The sequence below is a fragment of the Ascaphus truei genome, chromosome 1 (genome assembly GCF_040206685.1).
Source record: "Ascaphus truei isolate aAscTru1 chromosome 1, aAscTru1.hap1, whole genome shotgun sequence".
NCBI lineage: Eukaryota > Metazoa > Chordata > Amphibia > Anura > Ascaphidae > Ascaphus > Ascaphus truei.
The window spans coordinates 168,230,661-168,257,537 of NC_134483.1; the positions used below are offsets into that span (position 1 = coordinate 168,230,661).

General features: G+C 42.6%; 1 protein-coding gene across 2 annotated transcripts in view; it reads right to left on the reverse strand.

The window, feature by feature from the left end:
* CEMIP2 (cell migration inducing hyaluronidase 2) overlaps window positions 1-26,877 on the reverse strand; it is a 103,505-nt gene that overhangs the window by 32,269 nt on the left and 44,359 nt on the right. For both annotated transcript variants that reach the window (XM_075597985.1, XM_075597995.1), the window contains exons 10-15: window positions 26,768-26,837; window positions 23,683-23,811; window positions 22,321-22,409; window positions 18,695-18,826; window positions 17,671-17,706; window positions 14,840-14,995 (exon numbers count right to left, since the gene is read on the reverse strand). In XM_075597985.1, the coding sequence (XP_075454100.1) occupies window positions 14,840-14,995; window positions 17,671-17,706; window positions 18,695-18,826; window positions 22,321-22,409; window positions 23,683-23,811; window positions 26,768-26,837 (612 nt within the window). The remainder of the gene's footprint in view (window positions 1-14,839; window positions 14,996-17,670; window positions 17,707-18,694; window positions 18,827-22,320; window positions 22,410-23,682; window positions 23,812-26,767; window positions 26,838-26,877) is intronic.

Below are 26,877 nucleotides of genomic sequence, written 5' to 3' on the forward strand. Positions count from 1 at the left end.
ACACTGGGGGGGAGATATCTGATTCTTGTAGGGCTATTGCAGCAGTGTAGAGTGACGTTGGCCTGTATCTACGCTCCATGTGAAATCGAGCCTCAGTTTTTTGATGCGTTTTTCTTGACACTCCAGCGTTGGGCAGAAGGGAACGTAATCTTAGCAGGTGACTTCAATAAAGCTATAGACCCCCGGATAGATAAATCCGCGAAGCAGCAAAGAACTAGACAGGCAGGCACCGGACCTCTACTAGAAGGATTGAAGTGCCTGGTAGACATCTGGAGGGAACAACACCCCGGCGAGCGTAGTTATTCATTTTACTCACAACCCCATGACAGTTACAGTAGGATTGACCACTTCTTTGTTTCGAGTAGAATGCTTCCACAGATCTCCGACACCAAAATACATGACATTTCATGGTCGGATCATGCATCGATAGAGCTACGATGCACACAAATTAGACCGGTTAGCCCGGGAGCAAACTGGAAGCTTAATGAATCGTTGATTAAGATACCAGATCTAGCGCAGTCGGTCAGGGAGGAGATAATGCAGTTCTACCAAATTAACTTGGGCAGTGTGGAATCCCACACAATGTTGTGGGAGGCTCATAAAGCCACGATGAGGGGGGTTCTGATAAGCATAGCAGCTAGGAGGAAGAAACAAAAGGACGCCAAATTGGCACAGCTATATAAGAGGTTACATGAACTCTCGGCACTTCATAGCCGATTAGGTAGAGGGGACACATTAAAGGAGCTGAAGGATGTAAGGATTGAGCTTAACCTCCTCCTCACATCCCGGGCCGAGAAGGACTTGAGTTGGACACGGAGGAAATTTTTTGAGAAAGCCAACAAGCCGGACACCATGTAAGCCAACAGACTCCGCAATAGGCAACCAAATTATAACATACAAGCAATTAGGACAAAAACATGGGAGATATCCTCTAACCCCAAACGTATAGTGGAAGAGTTCAAAACCTATTATGAACAGTTATACAATGGGGAGAAGGTGGCTCCTAATACTAAGACAAGCGGTATGTTGCATGAATTCTTAGCAGACTCTGCACTACCAAGGTTGAACGGGTTGGAGCGCGAGGCAATTCAGAGGGATTACACACTAGAGGAACTAACAGAGGTTGTCAAAAACTTGAAGTCCTCTAAAGCCCCGGGCCCAGATGGGTTCTCCAATCTTTACTACAAAAAATGTATAGGCATCCTAGCCCCACACATGCTTAGGTTATTTAATGGGGTCCTGGTGGGATCTCCTTGATTCACAAGAAAGACAAAGATCCCACAAATTGTCAAAGTTACAGGCCAATATCATTGATCAATTCAGACGTTAAGATTTACTCTAAATTACTGGCCAATAGATTAAGTGCTATCCTGCCCAGGCTGATCCATCCGGACCAGGTTGGCTTTATTAGAGATAGACAAGCGGCCGACAATACCAGAAGGATTGTAGATATAATTGACTTTGTTAATGCCAACAAGTTCCAGGGCCTGGTGTTAAGCCTTGACGCGGAGAAAGCCTTTGACAGGATAGACTGGCCATACTTGGAGTCCACGCTTGGGGCATTCGGGTTCGGGGATAAAATTCTAAGGGCAATAAAAGCGCTATACACAGCTCCAGCAGCGAGGGTGATCCACCAGGGCTTCCCCTATGAGCTGTTTAAAATTAAAAGTGGTACGAGACAAGGATGCCCGCTATCGCCCTTGATGTTCGCCTTATGCATCGAACCACTGGCGGCACAAATACGTAGCAATCCAGATATAGCTGGAGTCCAAATCCGCTCACAAAAACACAAAGTGGCTTTGTATGCCGATGATAATATTCTGACGATTACAAAACCGCTCACCTCGCTACCTAACCTGTTTGAGCTTCTGGGGAGGTTTAATCGGATCTCTGGTTTTAAGATAAATCAGACGAAATCAGAGGCGCTTAGTCTGAACAACCCAAAAGAGATGGAAAAATTAATAGAACTTAACTTCGAGTTTAAATGGCAGCCCAAATCCATAAAATACTTGGGGGTGCATCTCACAAAAAAGATAGCCTCCCCATACCAAGCAAATTATCCCAGTCTACTGAGGATCTTAAAGAAGGAACTGAGAGACTGGCAGCATACAGTATTTAATTGATAGGCAGAATCTATAGTGTAAAGATGAACATCCTTCCCCGCTTACTGTATCTGTTCCAGACTCTTCCGATACCCGTGGTGCGATCTGAGATTAAAGACTTACAAAACTCAATAACAAAATGTATTTGGAGAAACAAACAACCATGGATAAAAGCTGAAATTATGCAAAGACCTAGGGAAGCTGGGGGACTGGCAGTGCCATGCTTGTTGTCCTATTATAAAGCGGCATAATTGTGCCAAATTACACAATGGCATAGAGACCCGGAGCTGAGAAGGTGGGTGGCACTGGAGAGAGAGTTGTGTGCCCTGCTAGAGCTCATGGATCTAATTTGGTGCCCAAAAAATAGAGTAAAGGACATAAAGGAGCCACTGACCTCCGTGCTCAACTCAGTATCGGTCTGGGAGGCGGCCAAAAGTAATCGCTCATTGACCTCAAAACACACTTTAATGGCCCCTTTGTACGGCAACCCAGATTTTGCTCCGGGGCTAGAAGGTAAGAATTTCACGCTTTGGCGACAATTAGGGTTTAGAAGACTGAAAGACCTGGAGGGGAGAAACACTATCAAATCATTTGACCAATTAAAGTCGGAAAAGGACATCCCTAACACAGAATTTCTTAGATACCTCCAGGTCCAGGCATTTTACAACAAATACTTGGTGAGATCACCGTTAACAAATTTTGAAAGGCTCTGCATGCGGGGCACTGACACGCGGGGACTGATCTCTACTCTGTACGGAGATGTGGTTGGTGCTGACAAAGACGGTACAAACAAACCCAGATTCATGACTCAGTGGGAGACAGATTTACAAGGGCCACTAGAAGACGAGGACTGGACAGAAATATTCAAGGCAGCTGCCAGTAGTACGATTTGCACGACATTGAAGGAGAACTCATATAAAGTTTTGATGAGGTGGTACCTCACTCCAGTTAGATTGGCTAAATTTGTCTCAGGATCTTCCCCGCTCTGTCCTAGGCAGTGCGGGGAACATGGAGATCTGGTGCACATGCTGTGGTCCTGCCCGGGAATTATACCCGTTTGGAGTCAGATTCGAGATTGGCTACATAGGATTTTGGGCCTCCAAATTCAGCTAGACCCGTGGCTGTTCCTATTAAGCAAACCCACAGACGAAGTATCAAGAACGGGGAACAAATTAATAGCACATTTTGCAACGGCTATGAGGTGCGAGACCGCAGCATTATGGAACCAGAATGCAATTCCATCAATAGAAAAAATCAGAAACAGAATTTGGTTTGTTTGCCAGATGAAAAATTAACGAGTTTGGTTAATGACACAGGCCCAAATTTCCAAAAGGTCTGGCTGCCCTGGCTAGCTCAGACGGATATCCAAGGGGTGAGCAATGCCACCATTTGGCTCTAATAGGATAAGGTGAGTTCTCCTTTGATGCGTAGAGAGGGATTTAGGCAAGGGGAGGAGAGACGACAGTAGGCCCCCCCACATAGATAAGGTAAAAGGCAGGCACATCATCACCTGTGGCTACAGAGATAAATCAAAGAACGAACCTAGGTCACCAGTACGACAACGATAAGAGGAGTCTCGGCACCCCCCTCTCTAAACCTCCCCCCCCCCTCTATTCCTTGTCTTATTGTCTTCCCATTCCTTTGTCTGTTAGATGTTGTAAGTCCAGAATCAAATTTTCCGTTACTATTAAGGCGCTTATGATATGACTGTATGTTATACATGCAAAAACCAATAAAATGAAAGTTTAAAAAAATAAATGTCATTCACAGTGGTTTAAAAAAAAAGTGCTACAAGCATTTTCTCATAGTACAGAACTGATTTATTTTTTTAAAACCACATGTAGGATATTGCTTGGTCTGCAGCTTTAACATGTTCTGTAGCTGCTGTTTTGGGTGAATTACAGCACATTCAGCAGAATGCCAAAAACCTTTGTACTGAACGCATATGTGCCGACTGCTCTTTCCCTATCCAGATAGACATATTTTAGTAGCACAATCCTACTTTATTCTATACATTTTATGTATGTATAAGACTAGCCATGTCATGTCTAGCATTGAAGTGGTGTAGATTTTCTTCCTCTGCATTTAAGAGTATATGATTTATACACACACCAAGTCTGCCACCAATACAGTATTGTAGAGATTGTACATAACTCCTGTGTCTAGCAACAGAAAAAAAAGAAAACTGTGTTCTTTAAAACTGTGCTCTTTTGTAGCAGCCTAATAATAAAACACATACAGCAAAGATGTAGCTAGCATTATTCCTCCCACTGGTGATACATTGCAGCAGCAGGAGAAGCAGTCATTGTTTTGAATCGGATGAAAAGTACAAAAATTAGCAGCGCACAGCCAAGGAAGCCAGGCAAGGTGATAGTAAAATATATGTATTGATCGATCACCAAAAGGAGGTATAGGAAAGCATAGGAGGGTTCCTATACATCTTTTTGGTGATGGATCAATAAATATATTTTTACTATCACCTTACCTGGATCCCCCTTGGCTGTGCACTGTTAATTTTTGTACTTTTCATCTGGATCTTTCTACCTGCGGCTTGTCACGCCTCATCTAAGAGACTCTAGGAGTGGCTAAGAATTCTTATATATCAATGGAGAAGAGATCTAATCCAATACCTACACAAAAGTGAGTACTCTGTCTTGTTGAAGATTCTACACTTATCCATACTCGCCAATGAGGTTGCAGCACTGTGGGATACCGTTTTTTTGCTGTCACCTTCAGGAGGGTCTATAATTACCAATATTTTCAAGACATCTCACTCACCTTATCTAAATACCTCCTCCGTGCATGAGTTCTCTTTTTCATCTTTTTATATTTGTGATATTATTCAGATGATTAGATTCGGAACTATTTGAGCACCCATTCACTCTCCCTTGCTAAAATTGTTTTGAATCAGCCATGCGTGAAAGCATGCTAGCCCCTATTTTACCAGCAGGAGCATGCCACCGGGTCCAGTAATGTTGGCTACATCTGTATAGGGTGAGGAATGCACAGATCCATTTAATTATTTTTTTATTTCAAATTCTTAATTAACCCCTTGTTATATCTCACCATTCAAGATGCTCTCCAAAGTCACCATGTAATCACATTGGTAACCTAGCTATACGATGGACCCTACTGTGTTAATCACACAAACATTATATACAGTACCACATATTCCCAGTTGGTGCTCTGATTCTACTTTGACCCATTCTGAATAAGTAATGTATAAAAGGCATGTAACCAGTGGTTAATGAACTGATCCAAATATACCAAAATTAATCAGGATTCACTTGGCTTCAGTATTTGGTATCGGAGCTCGATCTTGCCTTAACTGCAATGGACTTGTATAGCAGTTAATGCGAGATCGAACTCTAATACCCCTTATACAACTTAGGGGCCTATACAGAAAGTTCAGATAAGCCACTCATCGCCACCTTATCACCAAAAAAAGCCTACTGCTATTAAAGTAATCAATAAAAGCAATTAGTCGGTAATAAGAGCTTTTCGACAAAAAAATTTGCAAATTTTTTTTTAAATTAAAAATAAATCGCCAAACGCGAGGCGATAAGCAACTTATCACCACTTATCGCCAGCGTTTCAAACTCGTGCTATTCTAGTAGCCCTGATTAGCTTATCGAGGCTAATAGCGGCTTTAGAATTGCGATTTCCCCTCAAAATCGTCTCACCAGGAAAAGTTTGCAACAAGGTGGTGAGAAGCTGCCAATAAGCGGCGAGAGAGGGGACTTAGAAACAAAAATGCATTTTTCATGCATTGTATAGATGCCGGGGGTCTCCGCAGCCGTTACCCATTAATATCATCACCGGAGACCCTCGGCATCAATCCGATGCAATAAAAATGCATTTACAGTCAATTAACTGCTAAGGCAATGAAGGGGTTAAGGGACAACAGCAGCTTTATTGGGGGCAGAGGGGGTGAATGAAGGGGGTACTTGGCCTTTCACTCACCCCTCTGCCCCCAATAAACATTACAATATGTAATAAGTACCAATACATAACCCACCCCCTGTACCCCAACACAGCATTGATAACATAGGCCGGCGGGTGTCACTAGGTGGTCTCCACGGGTGTCTGGGGGCCTCAGGTGGTGCCCGCAAGTGTCTGTGGGCCCTTGGATGGTCCCCACGAGTGTTTGGGAGTCCCCGGGTCAACTCCACGGTGTCTGGGGGTCCCCGGGTCATCTCCACGGGTGTCTGGGGGCCATAGCGTGTTTCCAACAGGTGTCTGGGGGCCCTCAGGTGGTTCCCACTGGTGTCTCGAGGTCCCACAGGGTTCCCTGGGTGGTCCCTGTGGGTGTCCGGGGTTCCTCAGATGATCCCCGCGGGCCTTCAGTACCAACCCTGTTGTAAAATAAATAAAGATGGCATACATTTCAATAAAAACACCTCCCCCCCACCAAACACATACAGTAATGGGCAAAATAACTCTTATCCAGATATGGATAATAGCTCATTTGCCCATTATTAAATCAAACATGAGCCAGGCATTGTTTAAATCAAACATGGCATTTTTTGTGGTGGTTTTAATTGTTTATTTCTGGGTTTTCTTTGATGTTTGCATTTTAATAGTGGTTTATTTTTGGTGTTTTGATTTTCAATTATGGTGTTTATTTTGAGATTTATTTTATTTATGGATGGTTTTGTTTTGGTGTTGGAATAGTTAATTCTGGTGTTAATTTGGTATTTGATCAATTGATTGGTGGTAATTTTGTTGTGTTTCCTTGTTTATTTATGTTTATTTGGTAATTGTTTGGATTGCATTGGGTATTTTTGTAGGTTGACCATTGACTGGCATAGTGTTAAATCATGCCCATATTATATTTTATATATATATATATATATATATATATATATATATATATATATATATATATATATATATATATATATACTGTGCCAATCAATTGGTTTATTGGCATTTGTAATTTGTTGATTTTTATATGTAATGTGTTGTATTTTGGGCCTGTTTTTTTTCGCTTCACCATTTATTGCTAAGTGTTACATAATGATGTACCCACTGTACTAATGAATGGGTGGAGGGTGGGGGTAGTTACCTGGGAGGGTGGTTAGGCCTCCTGGGTGGGTAGTGAGGGATGGTGGGTTAATCCCTTAATTACTATAGAGGTTATTAACCGCTACGGTGTTTAAGGGGTTAGGGGCCATTAGATTGTATTTTTGTATGTATTCTTGTTGGCATCGGAGGACATGGCCCTGCAGTATGCTGACGAGGATGCCCTTCATGATGCCAGGGGTAAGTAGAATGGTTTTTATTTACTTTATTTATGCTGCCTGGCTCATGTTTGATTTAATAATGGGCAAATGAGCTATTATCCATATCTGGATAATAGTTATTTTGCCCATTACTGTACTGTATGTGTTTGGTGGTGGGGGGTGGAGGTGTATTTATCGAAATGTATGCCATCTTTATTTATTTTACAACAGGGTTGGTACTGAAGGCCAGCGGGGACCCACGGGGACCACCCGAGGTCCCCAATGGGAACCACCCGAGGACCACCCATGGAAACCACCAGAGGGCCCCCAGACAACCATGGGAACCACTCGAGGGCCCCCAGAATTACCGTGGGAACCACCCGAGGGCCCCCAGACAACCGTGGGAACCACCCGAGGGTCCCCGGACAGCCGTGGGGATGACCCGGACACCCCCAGATACCTACGGGGACCCCTTGTGGGGTACCTGGACACTCACTTGGACCACCTGGAGGCCCACGGACTCTCGCAAGAACCACCTGAGTACCCTCAGACTTCCATGGGGACCACCCGAGGGCCCACAGACACCCGCGGGGATCACCTGAGGACCCCCATACACCCATAGGGACCACTCGGGGACACCCGCCAGCCTCTGTTATCAATCCTGTGTTAAAATAAATAAATCATGGTTTTATGTGTGGGCAAAGAGGGTGGGTCGTGTATTGATGGTTATTACATATTTTAATATAAATTTTTATACTAGTGTAGATGAGCTAGGGGTCTCCGGAGCATAACCTGGTTGATTTGAGGTCCGGGGACCCCTTCTTCCTGAGATACAGGCCCCGTTATGGGATGCCAGTATATCCTATGCATGTAAATGTCCTGCGTCACGTGACTGTGGGAATCAAATGCATAGGAGATACCGGCAACCCCACAATGGGGCCTGCATCTCGGGAAGTAGGGGGCCCCCGAATCTCAAAACAACACGGTTCTGCTCCAGAGACCCCCTGCTCATCTACACTAGTAATAACATTGACATTTAAAAACTTTAATTTCAGGCGAGATTTGCACAGGGAAAGGCGTCTCTCTTTCTCTCTTGATCACTATCACAGGTAGTTGGTCCTTTCTGGATACCGTGATTGCAATGCTGTCAAAAATGCCGATTTATAAACAATGGTGATTTCTTTAATTGGACTTTAGTGCATAGGCCTCTTAGTTTTTCATGCTCCTCTCTGAGCCATAATGAATCATTTTACTGTAGCCTACAAACTGAATTATTGACACATCAATAACATACAGTAGCTTTGTAATTCAGCCCGTTAAACTTGCTATACAACTCGATTCAGGAGAAGTCATAAAATAGAGCTTTCTTTTAAGTGTGTGATATTTGCCACTGCAGTGCAACATTTGGAGTATTCTTTCTTTTTTCTTTTATTTGGCACTTGCCAAGGTACATAAACTCCCCTAAATTAATGGAAAATATGGAAAGCTCTCACGTCATAATTTACACATTCCTGTCACGGTTTCTTTTCTGATATTTTTCATGTTGTGCCAAATGTAAAATAAGTTTAGCAGTTATTTCCCTATATAATTATCCAGTTACCAAAAGTCAGCAATTGGATTCTTCCCTTTTATTGCGCAAAAAGTGGACATATTGTTCCAGCATTGTGACACGTTTAACCGCTTCTCCTGATATTTACACAAAAACTGGATCTTTTTCAAAATAAAGACTAGAAACAGAAAAAAACATTTTTATTCCTTAGCTTTTTACATAACATTTTAAAGTACTGTGTAAATCGCTATTTAACCATTTGAGTGCCAGAGGGGTCGTGGTGCTCCCCAATGGTGGGTTCCTGTTCTTACTACTCAATCTTTGAGGGATTATGGTAAAAAAAAAAAAAAAAAAAAAGTGGTTTAATGATCCCCCACTTTTCATTAACATATCCCCCACCCACACTTTCCATTAACCAATCCCGCCACCCCCTCTTTCCATTAACCAATCCCCCCACACCCACTTTCCATTAGCCAACCCCCCACCCCTCATTAACCAATCCCCCCACACCCACTTTCCATTAAACAATCCCCACCCGCACTTTCCATTAGCCAATCCCCCACCCCTCATTAACCAATCACCCCCACCCCCACTTTCCATTAACCAATCCCCCACCTCCACTTTCCATTAACCAATCCCCCACCTCCACTTTCCATTAACCATATCCCCCACACCCCCACTTTCCATTAACCAATCCCCCACCTCCACTTTCCATTAACCATATCCCCCACACCCCCACTTTCCATTAACCAATCCCCCACCTCCACTTTCCATTAACCAATCCCCACACCCCCACTTTTCATTAACCAATCCCCCCACCCCCACTTTCCATTATCATATCCCCGCACCCCACTTTCCATTAACCAATCCCCCACCTCCACTTTCCATTAACCAATCCACCACCTCCACTTTCCATTAACTATATCCCCAACACCCCCACTTTCCATTAACCAATCCCCCACCTCCACTTTTCATTAACCATATCCCCCACACCCCCACTTTCCATTAACCAATCCCCCACCTCCACTTTCCATTAACCAATCCCCCACACCTCCACTTTCCATTAACCAATCCCCACACCCCCACTTTTCATTAACCAATCCCCCCACCCCCACTTTCCATTATCATATCCCCGCACCTTCACTTTCCATTAACCAAACCCCCCACTCCCACTTTAATCTACTACAGTCTCTCCCAATACTTCTCCTTGTTCGCACACACTCATCACACCTTCCTCTCCTGACTATCACATCCCACAACTCCCTCTGTGAGCTCTTTTAACACACTCTGGTATTGCCTAATACGCCAAGCTTTTGGCAGCAGCCAAAGGGCACACACAATTTTCCGTTTGTGCACTGCACATTGGGAACAGATACTTGCAGAGGCAAAAAAAGAGCTCTTTTTATATAGCACTCAAATCAAGGTACTGAATTAATGGTGTGATTAAAACTTAGCTTATAATCAAAACTTGTTAGAAAATAACAGGCAAGCAATGACGTTTAGACAACGCGTAAATGAATTAAAATAAGTGGATCATACCACATGCTGTTAGGAGAAGATGATTATTCCCACTGCTCCCAACCATCCCTATACCTAGAGTGCACTTGATGGGTGGGTGGATGGGTGGGTGGATGGGTGGATGGGTGGGTGGGTGGGTGGGTGTGGCTAGGTTCAGAGGGGGATAGTCCCTAAAAGTACTGATCTTGGTGACTTGAAAGGTAATAGTGAGTTTCCTGGGGTCAGACCCTTCAAGAATGTGAAAGGAATACTAGTGGCTTGTAATGTCCATTTTCACTCCAATAGTGAATAACCGGACAGGTTTTAGCTGTTTCAGTCAATAGTTCAAAGGGTACCAACTACAGGTGTATTTCATAGACAGTAGTAGCTTCTCCTCAGGAATGAATTTATGGAGAAACAGGACAGGTTTTTGCCATCTAAATAGATCATTTGGATTTTCTAGATAACAGGTGTGGTTTTTAGTTGTGCCATGTACGTAACTATTCTCAAAAATTGTATCTTCCAATGTCAAGAGTCTGCCCTCAAATAGTAGTGACAAGAGGACAGGTTTTTAGCTGTCTGAGCTCTTGATTGAGATGATTAAGAGGGTACAATCTAGTTGCAGATCTTATTCTAATCTTAACAAGATGTGAAATACTAGTCATGTCAATAAATGTTTGCTGTAAATAGCGACTTTAAAGACATTATCTTGTTGTAATATAGATAGATCCTGTAAACATCTGTGTTAGTATTAATACAGGCATACCCTGGTTTAAGGACACTCACTTTAAGTACACTTGCGAGTAAGGACATATCACTCAATAGGCAAACGGCAGCTCACGCATGCGCCTGTCAGCACGTCCTGAACAGCAATACCGGCTCCCTACCTGTACCGAAGCTGTGCGCAAGCGGGGAGACTATAGAGCCTGTTACACATGCGTTATTTACATCAGTTATGCACGTATATGACGATTGCCGTACAGTACATGCATCGATAAATGGGAAAAAGGGAGTGCTTCACTTTAAGTACATTTTCGCTTTACATACATGCTCCGGTCCCATTGCGTACGTTAATGCGGGGTATGCCTGTACTGTAGCACATTTCCTCTGTTGTTCGACTGCTAAAACTCTGATTCAGGCCCTCATTTGCTCCCGTCTCAATTATTGTAACCTCCTGCTGTCCGGCCTTCCTGCCTCTCACCTGTCGCCTCTACAATCTATCCAAAACGCTGCTGCCAGAATCACTCTACTCTTTCCTAAATCTGTCTCGGCGTCATCCCTGCTGAAATCCCTCTCCTGGCTTCCTATCAAATCCAGCATCTCACACTCAATTCTCCTCCTCACTTTTAAAACTTTACACTCTTCTGCTCCTCCTTACATCTCAGCCCTAATTTCTCTCTATGCTCCATCCTGACTCTGGCGTTCTGCTCAAGGATGTCTTCTCTCTACTCCCTTTGTAGCTAAAGCCCTCTCCCGCCTTAAACCTTTCTCACTGACTGCCCCACACCTCTGGAATGCCCTTCCCTCAATACCCGACAAGCACCCTCTCTATCCACCTTTAAGACCCACCTTAAGACACATTTGCTTAAAGAAGCATATGAATAGCACCATGGATAATACTAGACACACAAGATACATAAAGCTTGGCCTCCTGCAGACGCACTTACCAGAATGCCCTCCTACTGTCTCTGTACATTCTTCCTACCAACCATTTAGATTGTAAGCTCCTCAGAGCAGGGGCTCCTCTTCCGAAATTTTATTTTTATGTCTGAAGCACTTATTCCCATGATCTGTTATTTGTATTATTTGTTATTTATATGATTGTCACGTGTATTACTACTGTGAAGGGCTATGTACACTAATGGCACTATATAAATAAAGACATACATACATATCCAGGGAGTAATGTGATTATCAGTATTTGGAGTCAGGGAGTGTGATGGTGAGGGGTAACCAGGCTCTTAATAAAGGTCAAGCCCTGTTTTAGTTACCTCTGATCCAAATATTTGGGTTCAAAAGTGTCAGCTTTTGAGCCCAGTAACTGTAACTGCATAACCTGTACTTTGCGGTAATAAAGAATGTATGTGTTTTTGCCTTTCCAGGGATGCCAGCGAGCAGGTATTGCTTGGGCATGAGTTTCAAGGGGCGTTTTGCAGAGAAATTGTTGTCAGAATGTGCCCAGGTAGTTGGGGTCTGGAGTTGTCGGTTCCCCTAAAAATATACCCAATAATCATGCCTGATTCTCGGATACATGTAGGCACATTGTCCCAGCAGTATCTCCCCTTAAAAACGCTTGCGCGACTCAACACTAGGGTTCCCTGCTGCAGCATAGCCCAGAAAGGTAAATGGGGCAAAGGGATGCACAGTATCACTGTAACTATGAGGGGTCTCTAGGTTAATGGTGAAACCAATTAATGCCCAGGTAGCCCAGAACCTGTATTGGGGTTCATAGGCACTCCAACCATAAGTATAAGTTTGTGAGGGGACTCTTAGGGTCCAGTCCAAGTTTCAGTGTGTGTGGAATAAAGGCTAGTAGAAAAATAAAGTGCAGCTTTCTATTCTATTCCCCATACCGAGAGACTGAGGATGTATTAAAAGTATATTTTATTAACATGGTGTTTAATAATGTAATGTACTGTTGTGCACGGTAAATGAGCTGGGACTTTCGGAACCAATGTTCAGACTACCAGGGCTACCATGTAGAGGTTGAAATCCAAAGATTCCTGCGGTGCACAGCCAAATAGGGTAGAGGACCAGCAACGTGTAGTTTAAATATATACTTTATTGAAACAGCATGGTATATTTCTCCCTCACAGGGATACTGGATGACCTGGAATAGTGCTGCAGCACAAGGGTTTGGTATGGCCGAGTCCCATATAACAACGGTATGTTAACCCCTCATTTTATTATGACACATGGACTATTGCCATTACACTGAGTGTCTTTTTGCTGCATTCATATAGCACTGGGTCTCATTACTCTACCTGCTGGCTGATACAGTTTCCTGTCACCATGATATGTGGACTCATACTCATTCTTGTCTAAAGGTTCAGAATTGGATTGAGCACTGTGATTTGGACTTATGCCCCAAACCACCGACTACCAGGGCTACCATGTTGGTGCTGGTAAGTCTGCTGAACATCGGAGATGAAAGCCACCAGAGGATGCCAGGGGTGTGAAAGCCATTTGGGTAACAGGGAAGAGCTCAAGCACACATGTCCTGGGATCAATGGCAGTCGTCTGGCTGCAATTTGTCCTACCAGACCTGGGGGAGTCGGACCCAGAGGGTGGCATCTGAATAGTTAGGGACGGAGGTGGCAAACTCGCGCATGTCCCTTGGCAGATTCAGATTCCCTGCTAACCTGGCTTTCTGTACTGGCTTCGCTCTGATTGGCTAATGAGAAAGTTCCCAGGCTCTTGTGAATAAACTCCAAAATACTATAAGAAACCCCTATGCCATTCAGTGTAGAGATTTTCAGCGCCAGAAGTGCGGGCATTTCAAAAGTGCTCTTGCACGAATAGCATAGCACCGGCTTCAGAAAAGTCTGCCCGGAAAAGTCCCACTTTGGTGGCCAAGTTCTAATAAAGGAACGTAGCAGTCGCGGCTGGGATTGCAAGCCGATTTTAGTTCCAGGACGTTTGGTACTAACTCCCGGTGAAAAAAGACTAAGTTCTCAGAAAGAAGGGAGCAGTGGCGTGTGGAACTTCATGCCGATTTGGGAACCAGAGGACCCCGGTCAGGGGAAAACTCTTATTTAGAGTTCTCTGCACCTAGAACAGTCCAGTTTTCAACCCCCAGACTCGTAGTCAGTGTGCTTTTCGTCTGTATTTTGTGTTCCACTGTGTGTATACCTATTTCTGTGAATAAACTACAATTTATTTCATTATCTTGTTTTGCTCAATGAATGATCCTGGTAAAAGTGTACAATAAACCTGGTCTCCCGTGACAGGAAGGAATTTATTTTCCCCTTATGAGATTTCACTAGGGTTTTTTGTTTGCCTTCCTCTGGATCAAAATACTGTAAATACAAATATAGGATAAAGTATCGGTCGTCTAAATTTAGTATAGGATGGACATATCTTTTTTTTCAACCTCATCTACTATGTAACGAAGTAACTAAAATCCTAATGCAATAACAAACAATTCACTCATCTTGTCCTTCCTTGAATATTGCAACCTTCTCATAGTTGATGTTCCCTCTACATCAGTGGTTTCCAACCTTTCTTTGGTTAAGGAACCCTATGTGAAATTCTGAGCAACCCTACCCCTCTCTAATAGTGCGTCTGAGATCGGATACATTGTAAGGACCCCCAACAGTACTTGTATATGTTTGTTTGTATTTGTATGTAACTGTATGCAATTATCAAAATCTCTGTACCCCCATTGTACTGCGCTGCAAAATATGTTGGCGTTTACAAATAAACTATAATAAGAATGATTTTGTGGAGTATGTAGTTACATTTACCTGTTTCTAGGCAGTGTGCGAGTTTTATTTTCCACTCCTCCAGTACCCCAATATTTGTTCTGGCCTCCCTGAAATCCATAATTTCTGCTTTCACCAATAAACAGAGATTCTGAGACTTGCTGGCTGGAGCCTTCATCCTTCGGGAAGCTTCCATCGCTGCGAAGAAAGGAAAAGTTACCATTTTTTGCCTGCAAACTGCAACAAAGTTATTATCGGGTTTTCTTTCAAGCATATAATCAGTCTCCTTGTTACTACTCAGCTACTCACACTCATTCGTAACGTTAATTAAGATAGCAAGACACAGGCACGGAAGCAGTATTCTACACAGTAAGTGCTATAGCATTTGCATGTGATAATTAAGGCTGCGCTTATAGTGCCGGAAACGCGACGTCACGGCAAAACAAATGTATTGCCGCCGTCGCGTGCGCTTATAGTAAGCGCAACGCAAATTTCTGAAGCCGGTCAAATTTGATTTTTCAGAGGCTGTCGCCACATGTGACAGCCTCTGAACCAATCAAAGACCTGGTTGCCCGCGACATCGCCAGAAAGCGAATTACAACTTTCGCTAGCGGCGACGTCATCCGTCGCTTCGCCGTCACGCGCACTATAAGCGCGGCTTTATGAAGTAATCATTCTATTTGTATGTGATATGCACATAAAAATATTACGTTTGCGCACATTCACGTCTCAGACTGTGCTTTTCAACATTATCCCTTAGCATACAATGGTTCCACTGCAGCCAGGGATTTGTAACATGTAAATGAGCACACAGTGTCACCTTTTGCTTCTTATCCATTTTAACATGGATCCCTACAACCTTATGCCTGCCATATTGCACAGATTTTTTAGCACAGACTGGGTTAAAAAAAAGCGCCTAGTCAGTAAAAAACTACTCGCAGACAGCTGTTTCTGACCTTTTGGGTCTCTTCTGTGTGAGGCTGGTTATACTGGCTTTGTAATGTGATATGGGAATATAATCAAACGTTCTATTACCTCCCAATTTCTCTGTTTATATAGTCCACATAGCATTACTATACAAGCACAAGTTAAAATAGATCCAGCTTCAGTTGGTTTCTCAAAGAGCTGAATTTATATAAAAGGAATTGCCTTTCCAGTAGCAGAACTAGCTGATATTATTACATGTCACTAATACATAAAACCAGCGACATTTAGCCTGTACAAAAAATAGTTAACACAAAAGGATTACCCACGCTTCGTATATTTGTAGCAGTTAGTTGCATTAGGGGTAGTGTAGATAAAACAGAACGAGAAGAGGTGTTCTTTCCAAAATACGAGAAGAACAGAAAGAGCCCCAGTGACTTGCACTCTTAGTTCGCCTCTTATACCTAATCGTGTCTAGATGTAGTGGTAGAAATGTAATAGGGAACAAAAAAGACCCCGCCTAGGTAATGCAGGTCTGTAAGTGAGGTTAAGATTTAAAAAAAATATATTTTTTTTTTTATCTGTGCTATTTAAGCACTCTATTCAAATAAATTAGGGTCACACAAGATTTACACGGACCACAAATTTGTGATCTTCCCGATATATATATACCTTACTATGCTTATTTCTTCATTCTCAGGTGCAAAAAATAGACACATACACTTACTTTATAACCTTTCCCTCCTACAAACAAACCGTGCTTTTTACATTTTGTAATCCTGAATGAGAGATTAAAGCAGCAGCCTTACCTTTTTGTAGAGGTGGGAAGTAGGGAATCTCCAGAGCTAAACAGCTCATGTATTTCAGTTCTGGAGACCTCCTGATCCCCTGGGATACTTACAGGAGAAGGTGCCTCCTTGGAAAACGTGCCAGATATCAATCATAGCTCGTAGTAGCCCACATGACCCAGGAGATTTAAAACTCGGGTGTGTTTCCCCCGGTTGGGACAGTACCGGCAGCATCTTCCTCGCTAAGTATCTCAGGAAACAGGGGTTCCTTGGAGCTGAAATAAACCGGGTACAGCTGCGGAGACCCCCTGCCTGCTTCCCATGCACAAAATAAATGATTAAAAAACCCAATCTAAAAAAGGTCTGATCCTGTAATTATAAAATTAAGCAGACGATTTCTGTCCCGAAAACATTTACGGAAAATGATTGTGGCGGCCCTTAAAACAGCTCCCATTGTGCATCTTGCGACAGAAGTAATATTCATCCAGTTGGGCGTACGTTTGGGCCGATGTAACTGTTTAATTGTTGTTGTTCAATTCAAAGTATGCCTTTTGACTCCAAATTTGTAAAGCTGTGGTTACAGGTAACATACTTCAGTCATTTAACGTGTTAAGAAATAGAGAAGCGGTTACACATCCAAATGATTTCATTTTATTTCAAGACATCTTGCTAAATGAATGACTGCACCTGCACACAAATAGCCTGTTTGTGCCAGATGTTCCATTCACCTGTGCGGTCTGCTCTGCAATATTTATTTTCATAGTTCTCATGCATTTCATTACGAATGGTCTGTTTTCAGTAAGACAATTATTGCAATGCAATTGCTCTCCTCTGGCCTCATGAGGACTGCAGTCAGAGGAAAAGCAAATTAAATGCCGATCTTGTTCTAGTTGAAGTATTGATTTTGTATTACTTGGATTTAAACTTATTTTTTTTCATGTCAAGGACTCGGTTTCTCACATGCCAGATGTTTTGCTTAACCTACCATTAATTGCATGTAGAAAGGCACAACAAAAACTATGATCGCACACATTACAACTTTCACATCAAAATAATCATTTTAAATGGCAGCGTGTTAGATGTATTCCACTTAAACATTATAATTTGTGCTAATGCTCTGTAGGTACGTTCAGTAGACAATGCTACACACAAGGCACTTACCTGGCAAACGTTAAGCCAATTCCATTGTCAGCAAACCTGTCCAGAAAATACATTGATAGTGGTCATTTTGTGATTATCTCTCTCTCACATTACAGAAACAATTCTACTGTCCAAAAACAATTGCAAACATTCTCAAGATTTTGGTGTGCGCATATTTGTAATTAAAAAAACGATGAGTTATTTTACCAGAAAAGAGAGGTTCGGAAATACATTTTGGTTCAGCTATGTTCTGGGCAGAGATGGGCGTAAGTGTAAGAGTTTGCCCCCCCAAATTTTTCTATTTCTTCACAAACCCACAAACATTTGCGCGCACATTTTTTGACACAAAGTTTGTGCAAAAACCTGCAATTCCACCTTTCACACCAGAGTTTTGTTCAATTAACTTAAAAGATAGCTTTCTTTGCTAGAGTGTCAAGTGCTATATATATACTACCCCAGACACACCTTTAAACAACACGTGGAGAGACACCTGTGCCCAAAAAGAAGCACACCTGCAATATATGCATTTTAAGTCCTTTTAATATAATTTTCATATCCAAATGAGCATACAGTTATTTAGGTGTGCTCCTTTTTGTACACAGGGGTCCCTCCATGTGGTGTTTACAGGTGTCTTTGGGGAGGTACATATACTACTTAGCACTGTAGCAAATAAAACCCTCTTGCACACGGGTTCGGGTTGGTATAAATAGCTCTTTGGACTCTGGCACTAGATTTGAACCTTGGAAAAAACAAGTTTGCCCATCTCTAGTCCTGAGAAGTCACACAGAGATAAAGTGATGTGTTCACGATCATACAGAGTGTGAGTTGTAGGAATACAAATTAAAACCATTACCAACTATTACATTCTTCCTCCCAATAAAAGTACACAGGGATTACAACCCGATGTGAGTAAGCAGGGTGACCATATTACATTTAAACATGGAGTGGGGATTGAGTTTATAAAAATGTATATTTATTTAGTCTCTTACATTTTATATTTAAGCACCTGGAGCATACTACTTTTTAACTACTTCTCCGTACCCACCCAGAGTTCTGAATGATAATGTCTCCTCCTCGCACCCATGCACCATGGTCATTGTTTTTAAAGGCAATGAGCCTGTCAATTACTGCAGCAACCCGAGGCTTCTCTGGATCGGCTTCCTCATGCGGGCGAAATCTTTATGAGGAGAATAATAAATAAAATACAAAATTAGGTTCACTTGCATTATGATAGGGCAGTGACTCCCAACCTTTGTGCAACCCCTGCAAGAAAATAATTGTTCTGCAAACTCATAAACGTTAATGCCTAATCATCAGACTATTGCTAACAAAATAGTGTGACCAATCCCAGGCTACTAATGTCCTGAGCTTGTAGGGAGAGCACACACTTAATAAGCCCCCAAGCTGCACCTCAGTGTTTCCAGGCAGCATAGGTATAGCAGTCAATAACTGTGGGAGCTTCCAAAGTCACGCCTCACAACACCATGCTGCTGTGGATGCAAAGCATTGTGGGCAGCAACTTTGGAAGCTCCTCCTGTAATTGACAGCTATACCACCCACGTTAAGGTGCAGTTTGGGGCCTTACTAAGTGTACAGTCCCCACACGGGCTCAGGAACCCTGTTTGGTTTACGCCATTAAATGTTTGTTTGGTTTTTTTAATCCCTTGGAGACACCTCACGAATCCATAGAGGTTCCCGAACCATTTGTTGGATATCACTGATGTAGGGTTAAGAAGGTGGATGGCTAAAAAAGATCGAACTTAATGTACCTTGCAAATGGTAAGAACAAGAGGCTTGTCATTCTTTTTGGCGCTTTCAAAACACAGGGATTAAATAAATGACAGCGCCTCACATAAAAGTCTGAAACGCGAGAAAATATTAATTCACCTTCGTTATATTTTAAAAGCCATGCTGACACAGCTAGCACTGTATGCTTCATTGTAAAAAAATAAATAAAATGCACCAGGAAATGTCTTTCATTTTCTAAGTAGAGCCTTATGTGAAATGATAAATATTTACTCATTACAACTGGTACTGTACTTGTTCTAGGAGGAGCAAACAGTCCCCTTACTGTCAAAGGTTTATAGACAAAGTGGTCTCCTCTACTTCCATCTCATTAAGGTAGACAGAAGAGTAGCAGGTAGTATACCTAACCAATGAGCCAAAATGCTCAACAAGGAAGATTAAAGCGCTCACCGTGTTATCCTTGCAAATCATAGGTAGATGCGCATTGATACCAGAATGCAACTCTAAACATATTAAGTGTTTACATGAAATATCATATACTGAAGTGTAGTTGCATTTCCAGTAGATGGCTCCATATATGAACACAGAGTGCACATTTTTTTAGTTAAGGCTTAAAATAGATTTCTGACGGCATTTTAATCAAAATATAGAGACAGGATCGTGAGCAGAATCTCACAGCGTGGCTGGGCCAGATCAAGCCTCCCAAAACAGAAGCACTGTTGAAATGATACTTGCAAGTCATACTGCTGAGCAAAGCAGCAACATGGAAACGTGCAGCAGTTCTTCTTGGAGGAAGAGGACAGGTTTAACAGTTTAGCATTGTACACACCATAAAGCAGAACAACAGCGTGAAAATGGAGCAGATGTCTTTGCAGACAACATGTAAACATACATTTATTTGATAACCAACACAACCGCCAGGAAGTTGCAATGGGATGGAGGAGGGTACGGGGGGAGGGTTTGGGGGGTGGGGGGGGGGGGGTAGTTGCAGAATTAATAAACAAGCTAATAATACCATGACTTGTGGTGAGTTAATAATTCCATTCAGACAAATTTCGCTTGTTCCCAATCAAACAAATTATTCAAATACTGTAATTTTGCATCTTCCATATATTTGTGCTTTTTAACTTTATCACAAGCCAAAAACCAAGAGCAAGTCAATAAATAAGTGTTCCCTTTCTAAAGCCATCACCCATGCTGATTGACGTTTTATTAGAGATATCTTTTCAATGCAGTTTTTATTTTTGCCACCTGCGGCTTCGTGCCAGGGAAATAACACACGTTAGAAATGTGAAGTGTCAGGGAGGTTACAATGAAAATCGGACGCTGCAGATTTGTAATACATGCCCAGGGAGTAGGACACTAACATTATACAAGTTAAACACATATAGGCTTCTGGAGGGGGTGGCGGCTTTAACCCTTTCAGTACCAGAGGTGCCGCAGCACCAGAGAGCCATGGACCCGCCAACAAAGTGCGGTCACATGGCAGCTCTTGAAAGCGGTCACCTGCCCGCGGCAGCCTTTAACCCAGAAATGGACGAGGATATGCCCTCCTGCTTCCATTTCCCATCACTGCAGATCGTATCGTGCACTCCATGGGAATGCAGGACGCAATCGCAGCTGAAAAAACCCTTTAGTTGGGTATGAAGTAGCCACAACATCATGAGGCCCCTGGAGTGCTGGACCCATTGACACAGAGACTTCGTCTTGGTACACCCAAAGGGTCAAAAGGCTCATTTCACTCTGACTAGGGAAGAAAACCGACTCTCTCACAAATTCCTTCCTTGTAATTTCTAAAAGACTGATTGGAATATTTAAAACTTGGTAAAGTAAACACAGGTGTTAAATTAGCAGATGATCAACTGATAACACGTTAGCCCTTACAGGTTCCTCCTCAGCAACTTCACAGCTTATCATAGCAATCTACAGATGGTATCAGTCAAGAAAAGCAGAAACTGCACTCAAGGAAATACAAGAGGGGTGAAGAAGATGGAGGAGATCTATTTTCAGTGTCAGTGCTGCCTTGTGCTTAAAGCAGCAATACTAGATCCCCCCCCCCCCCTCTCTTTTTTTTTGTTCTTTTTTTGTTCTTTTTTTTCTTACTTGTATATGTAACGCATGTCACAAATGTATAAATCTACATTCTTACCTAAACTGGCAATTGTTTGGTGCTCCTGTTATAAATCTGTCAAAATTCTGATTGTGTGCCGCCTTATAACTTTATGCTGCAGTCTGTGAACTGCTGCAGTGGATATGTAACATTATATTGCAGCTTTCAGAGACAGCTTTCAGAGGAATAGACAGTCTACTGTTTGTAACATAGCAACAAATCGGTCTGTGATACTTTGTTGCCAAAGGGCAGAGCTCATAAAGGTGTGTGTCAGAGCCTGTTTCAAAAGAGATAGTGGATATGAGTTTCTAAATGGTTGCTGTAACAACCACAGGATAATCAGTACAATAGAAAAAAATATCACAAATGTCATTAAGTAAAAAAAAAAAAAAGCAGACAATATTATGTAATACTGCAGAACTTATTTATTTAGAAAAACATATAGGATTTTTCATGTTTTGCTGCTTTAACTAAATAATTATGCAAAAATGAAATAATAATCTATAGATTGTACAATTCTACAATTCCATCCAAGTAAGATTCAGTGCAATTTTAGCAGTGGAGTTATGTTCAATAACATTTTCTGAGAGCAATTGGCTAAACTCTTCAAGTATGGGAAAGCAGTTTCCCATCATACTGAAAAAGGGCGTTTGTGGCGAGAATCAGTGGCTACGCAGACATTATTGATACCTTTGATAAATCCCAGCTGTGCGCATGGAAAACTCTTCTGCTACCACCATATATAAAAGTCTCAAGCCGTTTTATCATTTCATCAATCTGAGAATAAAATGTCAAAAACACAAACATATGATCACCTGGCATTGTTGTCCAAACACAGATATTCTCTTGGATCTTCAGCACTTGCATTAGTGGTTTTTACACCCTTGTCAATAAATAAACCAGCCTACAAGACGAGAAAAATATATATGCTTAAAGATTACAAAGCATCTGTAAATTCCTTATTCCTATACTTCCTTTCTTACATGCTGTAATATTAATACAGAGGGATATTTTATTGATGCCTAATGTCATACTTCTGTGCCCACAGCAGTTTCCCCTCTGCTCTGCCCCAAACACCCTGTTATTTGGTTTTCTCATGTATGGGAAGTAGAAAAAAAAAAACACTGCGCACACTGCGCACACTACACACACTACACACACTCACCACACACTGCACACCCTCACAGCACACACTGCCAGCACACTGAACCCTGCCCACACTCACAGCACACTGCACACTGCACACACTCACCACACACACACCGCATACTGTGCACTCTGTGCACACTCACTGCACACTCACAGCACACTGCACACACTCACAGCACACTGCACACACTCACAGCACACTGCACACTCACAGCACACTGCACACACTCACAGCACAGTGCACACACTCACAGCACACTCACAGCCCCACCCCCCACCTCCGACATAGGACCGCAAAGGGTTAAAGATGCAATGAGTTTTGTTTTTTCTTTTCTTTTTTTTAATACAGGATGGAAGCAGGGGGTATATGGAACTCAACCCCATTCATTTCAGCTCTGGAGGCCCCCTGCTTCAAGAGGTTCTTACCTCCATAGTGGTTAGCTTCTCCACGGTTCATATTATAGCAGCTTTTCAAAGCAGCCGAGCCAATAGGAAGCTGTGACATCACCCTTTGCGGCTTCCTATTGGCCCATATGACAAGAGAGCTTTAAACTGCAGATATACCGGCACACCTTGGAGGTAAATATCCCCAGAAGCAGGGGTCCCCAAAGCTGAAATTAACAGGGTTCAACCCCGGAGATCCGCTGCTTCAAACCTGTAATACAAAATGAACATAAATCAATAAAAACGGCATGGATTGCTCCTTTAAGGTTTCATAACTTTTTCTTGTGTCTACCTCAAGCTTTTCCCCTTCTTTGCAGAGCACTACATAAGTATTTTCACACACACAACCTTTCACACACACAACCTGCATTTGAATGCACTTATCCCTCAAGCTGACCCTTTGTTCTGGAATATCCTTATGAAACATAATAATAACAACTTTATTTACATAACACTTTTCTCCCAACGGAACTCAAAGGACGTCACAATTACAACAAAAACATACTACAATTCTGTTATTGAACAGATATTATAAAAGTCTTTATCTTTTCTCCCATCCCTCAAAGATGTAACATTTGTGTTACCTTAAAATTAGAATGGACCCTGTTGTTGTAAAATATGCCCAGGGGTGTGAGCTCCGCTTTGGTTTCTGGATACACTCCATGGGACTCTCCTGTTGACATCTTGTGGAACACATACCATATCCCAGCATCCTATAATTGTAGAGAAGAAATAGTTTGTAAAATGTATCCATGTTGATGTTGCTGTACAAAGTCCTCCGTAATGATTGTGATTCTCGTCCATAGCCAAAGCCACAATATTCCATAGACAAAACATAAAAAGAAAACGTGTCTGTGCAGAATAAATTGGAAGGCGATGGGAAAGGTAAATTTACTTACTTGAAGAAAAAAAAATTGCTATTCTATTGTGACATTCCAGTATTAAAATAGTTGAAAATGGTACGACCTGGGAAGAGTGTGGGACTAATTATTAAATCAGTTTTGCAGTGGCAATCTCACAAGGATATGCCTTGAACTCTCATTTGTACTTTCATGACATGTATTTCAGCCAAGTGGCCAGTAATATAGTGGGCGCGCGCGCCTGTGCAAACGCACGTGCACGTGACGCACACGTTTTGTGTGTACGGTCTGTGCTACCAGGAGTGACCGGCTGGGAAGGTACTGTGTGTGTGTGTATCACTGGGTAACTGTGTGTGTGTGTGTGTGTGTGTGTGTGTGTGTGTGTGTGTGTGTGTGTGTGTGTGTGTGTGTGTGTGTGTGTGTGTGTGTGTGTGTGTGTGTGTGTGTGTGTGTGTGTGTCACTGGGTAACTGTGTGTGTGTGTGTGTATCACTGGGTAACTGTGTGTGTGTGTGTGTGTATCACTGGGTAAGTGTGTGTGTGTGTGTGTGTGTGTGTGTGTGTGTGTGTGTGTGTGTGTGTGTGTGTGTGTGTGTGTGTGTGTGTGTGTGTGTATATATATATATATATATAGGTGTGTGTGTATATATATATATAGGTGTGTGTGTGTATATGTGTGTATAGATTGTGTAAGTTAATAATGTATTAAATAATATTTTTAAAATTTAAAAAAAGACATGTTGTACAGTATGAATAAAAATAATTTTTATTGTGCAACGTTGATAAATATATATACGCACATACACATACATACATACATACACACACATACATTATAGCAGCGCGAAAAGATTCTTTTCGGAGTCTCTCCCCTCGTCGCCCGGCTCTACGCTCACTGGCGTGCGCTGCCCTATTATAGAAAGGCTGACTAACCACATAAGTGGATATATTACGGGCCTAATACACATAGTTAAAGACCTACTAAGGGAGTTTTTTTTTTTGTTTTTTTTAAACTTGTTCTATATTTGGATTTTCCCTAAAAAAGATGGGGGTTGGGATACAGAACTAAAGAAGTTTTAAAACCGTTGGCTCAAGGTGGCAGAACATTAATATGCATACAACTTGGAATGGAAGTAGATGGATTTGAAACATAAATGACTGACATAGGCAAACCCACCAATCACACATTTGCATAGACGTGCATACAAAGGTGTGTAGCAATTCATGGGCTTTTCCTAAAATGTGGCGGGGTGCAGGAGGGTAAAAAACAACTAAGGCTAAGGCCCCGCTCCCAGAGTCAGCGCGCCCGCACTGCAGACAGGCGGGGCGCTGACATACACAGACCGCGATATGCGGTCTGTAGGGAGCGGGAGCCGGAGCGGGAGGGAGTGGGAGGATTGACAGGGAGGAGGGGCGTGGCTTGAGCGGAGGGACCCGCTACTCTCCCCCCCTCCCTCCCTCCACGGGCTCGGGCTGGAGCTGCTGATGGTAAGTAAAACACACATACACACACACATACAGGCACTCACGCTGCTGTCACTCCACACTCCTCCCCGCTCCCCGAAGCCTCTCCTCCTCCCGAAGCCTCCGCTCCCCATTGGCACACAGCCACACCACGTGACGCGTCAACGCTAGGGATCACCATTTTCTTGTGTCCCATAGCGGCTGACGCGCCACAGCGTGTAGTGCGCTGTGCCGCCAGGGGGGACCGGGACCGGCTCCGCAGGATTCCCCTGCTGGTGGGGAACTCGCGTGTGGCCGCCCGCGCCAACGAGCTCAGCGGGACCGAGGCCTAAGGCAAGAAAGAATGCTGCACACTCCCAATTACGATTCATTTTTTTTTTTTTTAAAAAGCATTTCTTAAAAAATACAAAATCAGGGCATATGTTTTCCATCTACATTTCTCAGAACTCAAAGCACCACCAAATAAAGATAAAAAAGCAAAAGGAGCCATTTAAAAAAAAAACTTAAAAGAAAAAAACAAAAAACGACAATCCCATCTTTATCCCTCGCCATGCAATAAAGATCGGATCTCTCATGTGTTGTAGAGGAAGACAGGCGCTTTCACAAGTCGCGATGGGGCACAGTGCAGAAAAGGCGAGTAAGTGAGAGCTTTGTTTTCAAATGACTTTTTTTTAATGTTTTGTGAATGGTAAAAAAAAAAAAAAGAGAGAGAGAATATAGTGTTATATCTCATAAAAGCTCTTCCAGCCTCATTAAACTTGTGACATGTTCATGAGACTAAAAAAGAAAGACCAATTACTGTCTGTTTAAACAGAGGGGGGAGGAAGGGGGGGTTCGGTATGTCGGAGGTAAAACAGAAGCACAGTTGTTTGAAAATAAAATATCCCTTAGGGCTGTTATATACTGTGTGCGGCACACATTTTGTGTGTATACTGTGTGAGTGTATGACGGTATGTGTGTGTATGTGTGTGTGTGTGTGTGTGTGTTTAAATAAGTTTTCAAATAAATAAATCCTTTAATAATTTGTTTAATAACATTGTACACACACACACACATTTTCAGCGGCGGTAGCAGCGCAAATTCATTCTTTTACTCATCTTCCCCCCTGTCGGGCGGTTCCACTCTCCCTACCATACGCGCGGCACCATTATAGAATGGCTGACTAACCTCAGCCAACTTAAACTGCCGCGCGCGCGCACGGCGTAGTGCGCACACTATAGAACCAGCCTTAGTTGCCAGAATTAAAAATGCTGAATACAAATCCTACTCTGCATCTCCGTTTCAAACCCTGCAGGAACTTTAAGCAAGGAAAGCATCATGCACTGTAGGACAATTCCATTACTCACCTGAGACCCGGCTGCTGCGTTATTTATCAGGTTGTTGTTAGGATTTGCAATCCAAAATGTGGAAACTGCCCTGAAACACATGATGAAAGAATTCAAGTGACAAACACTGA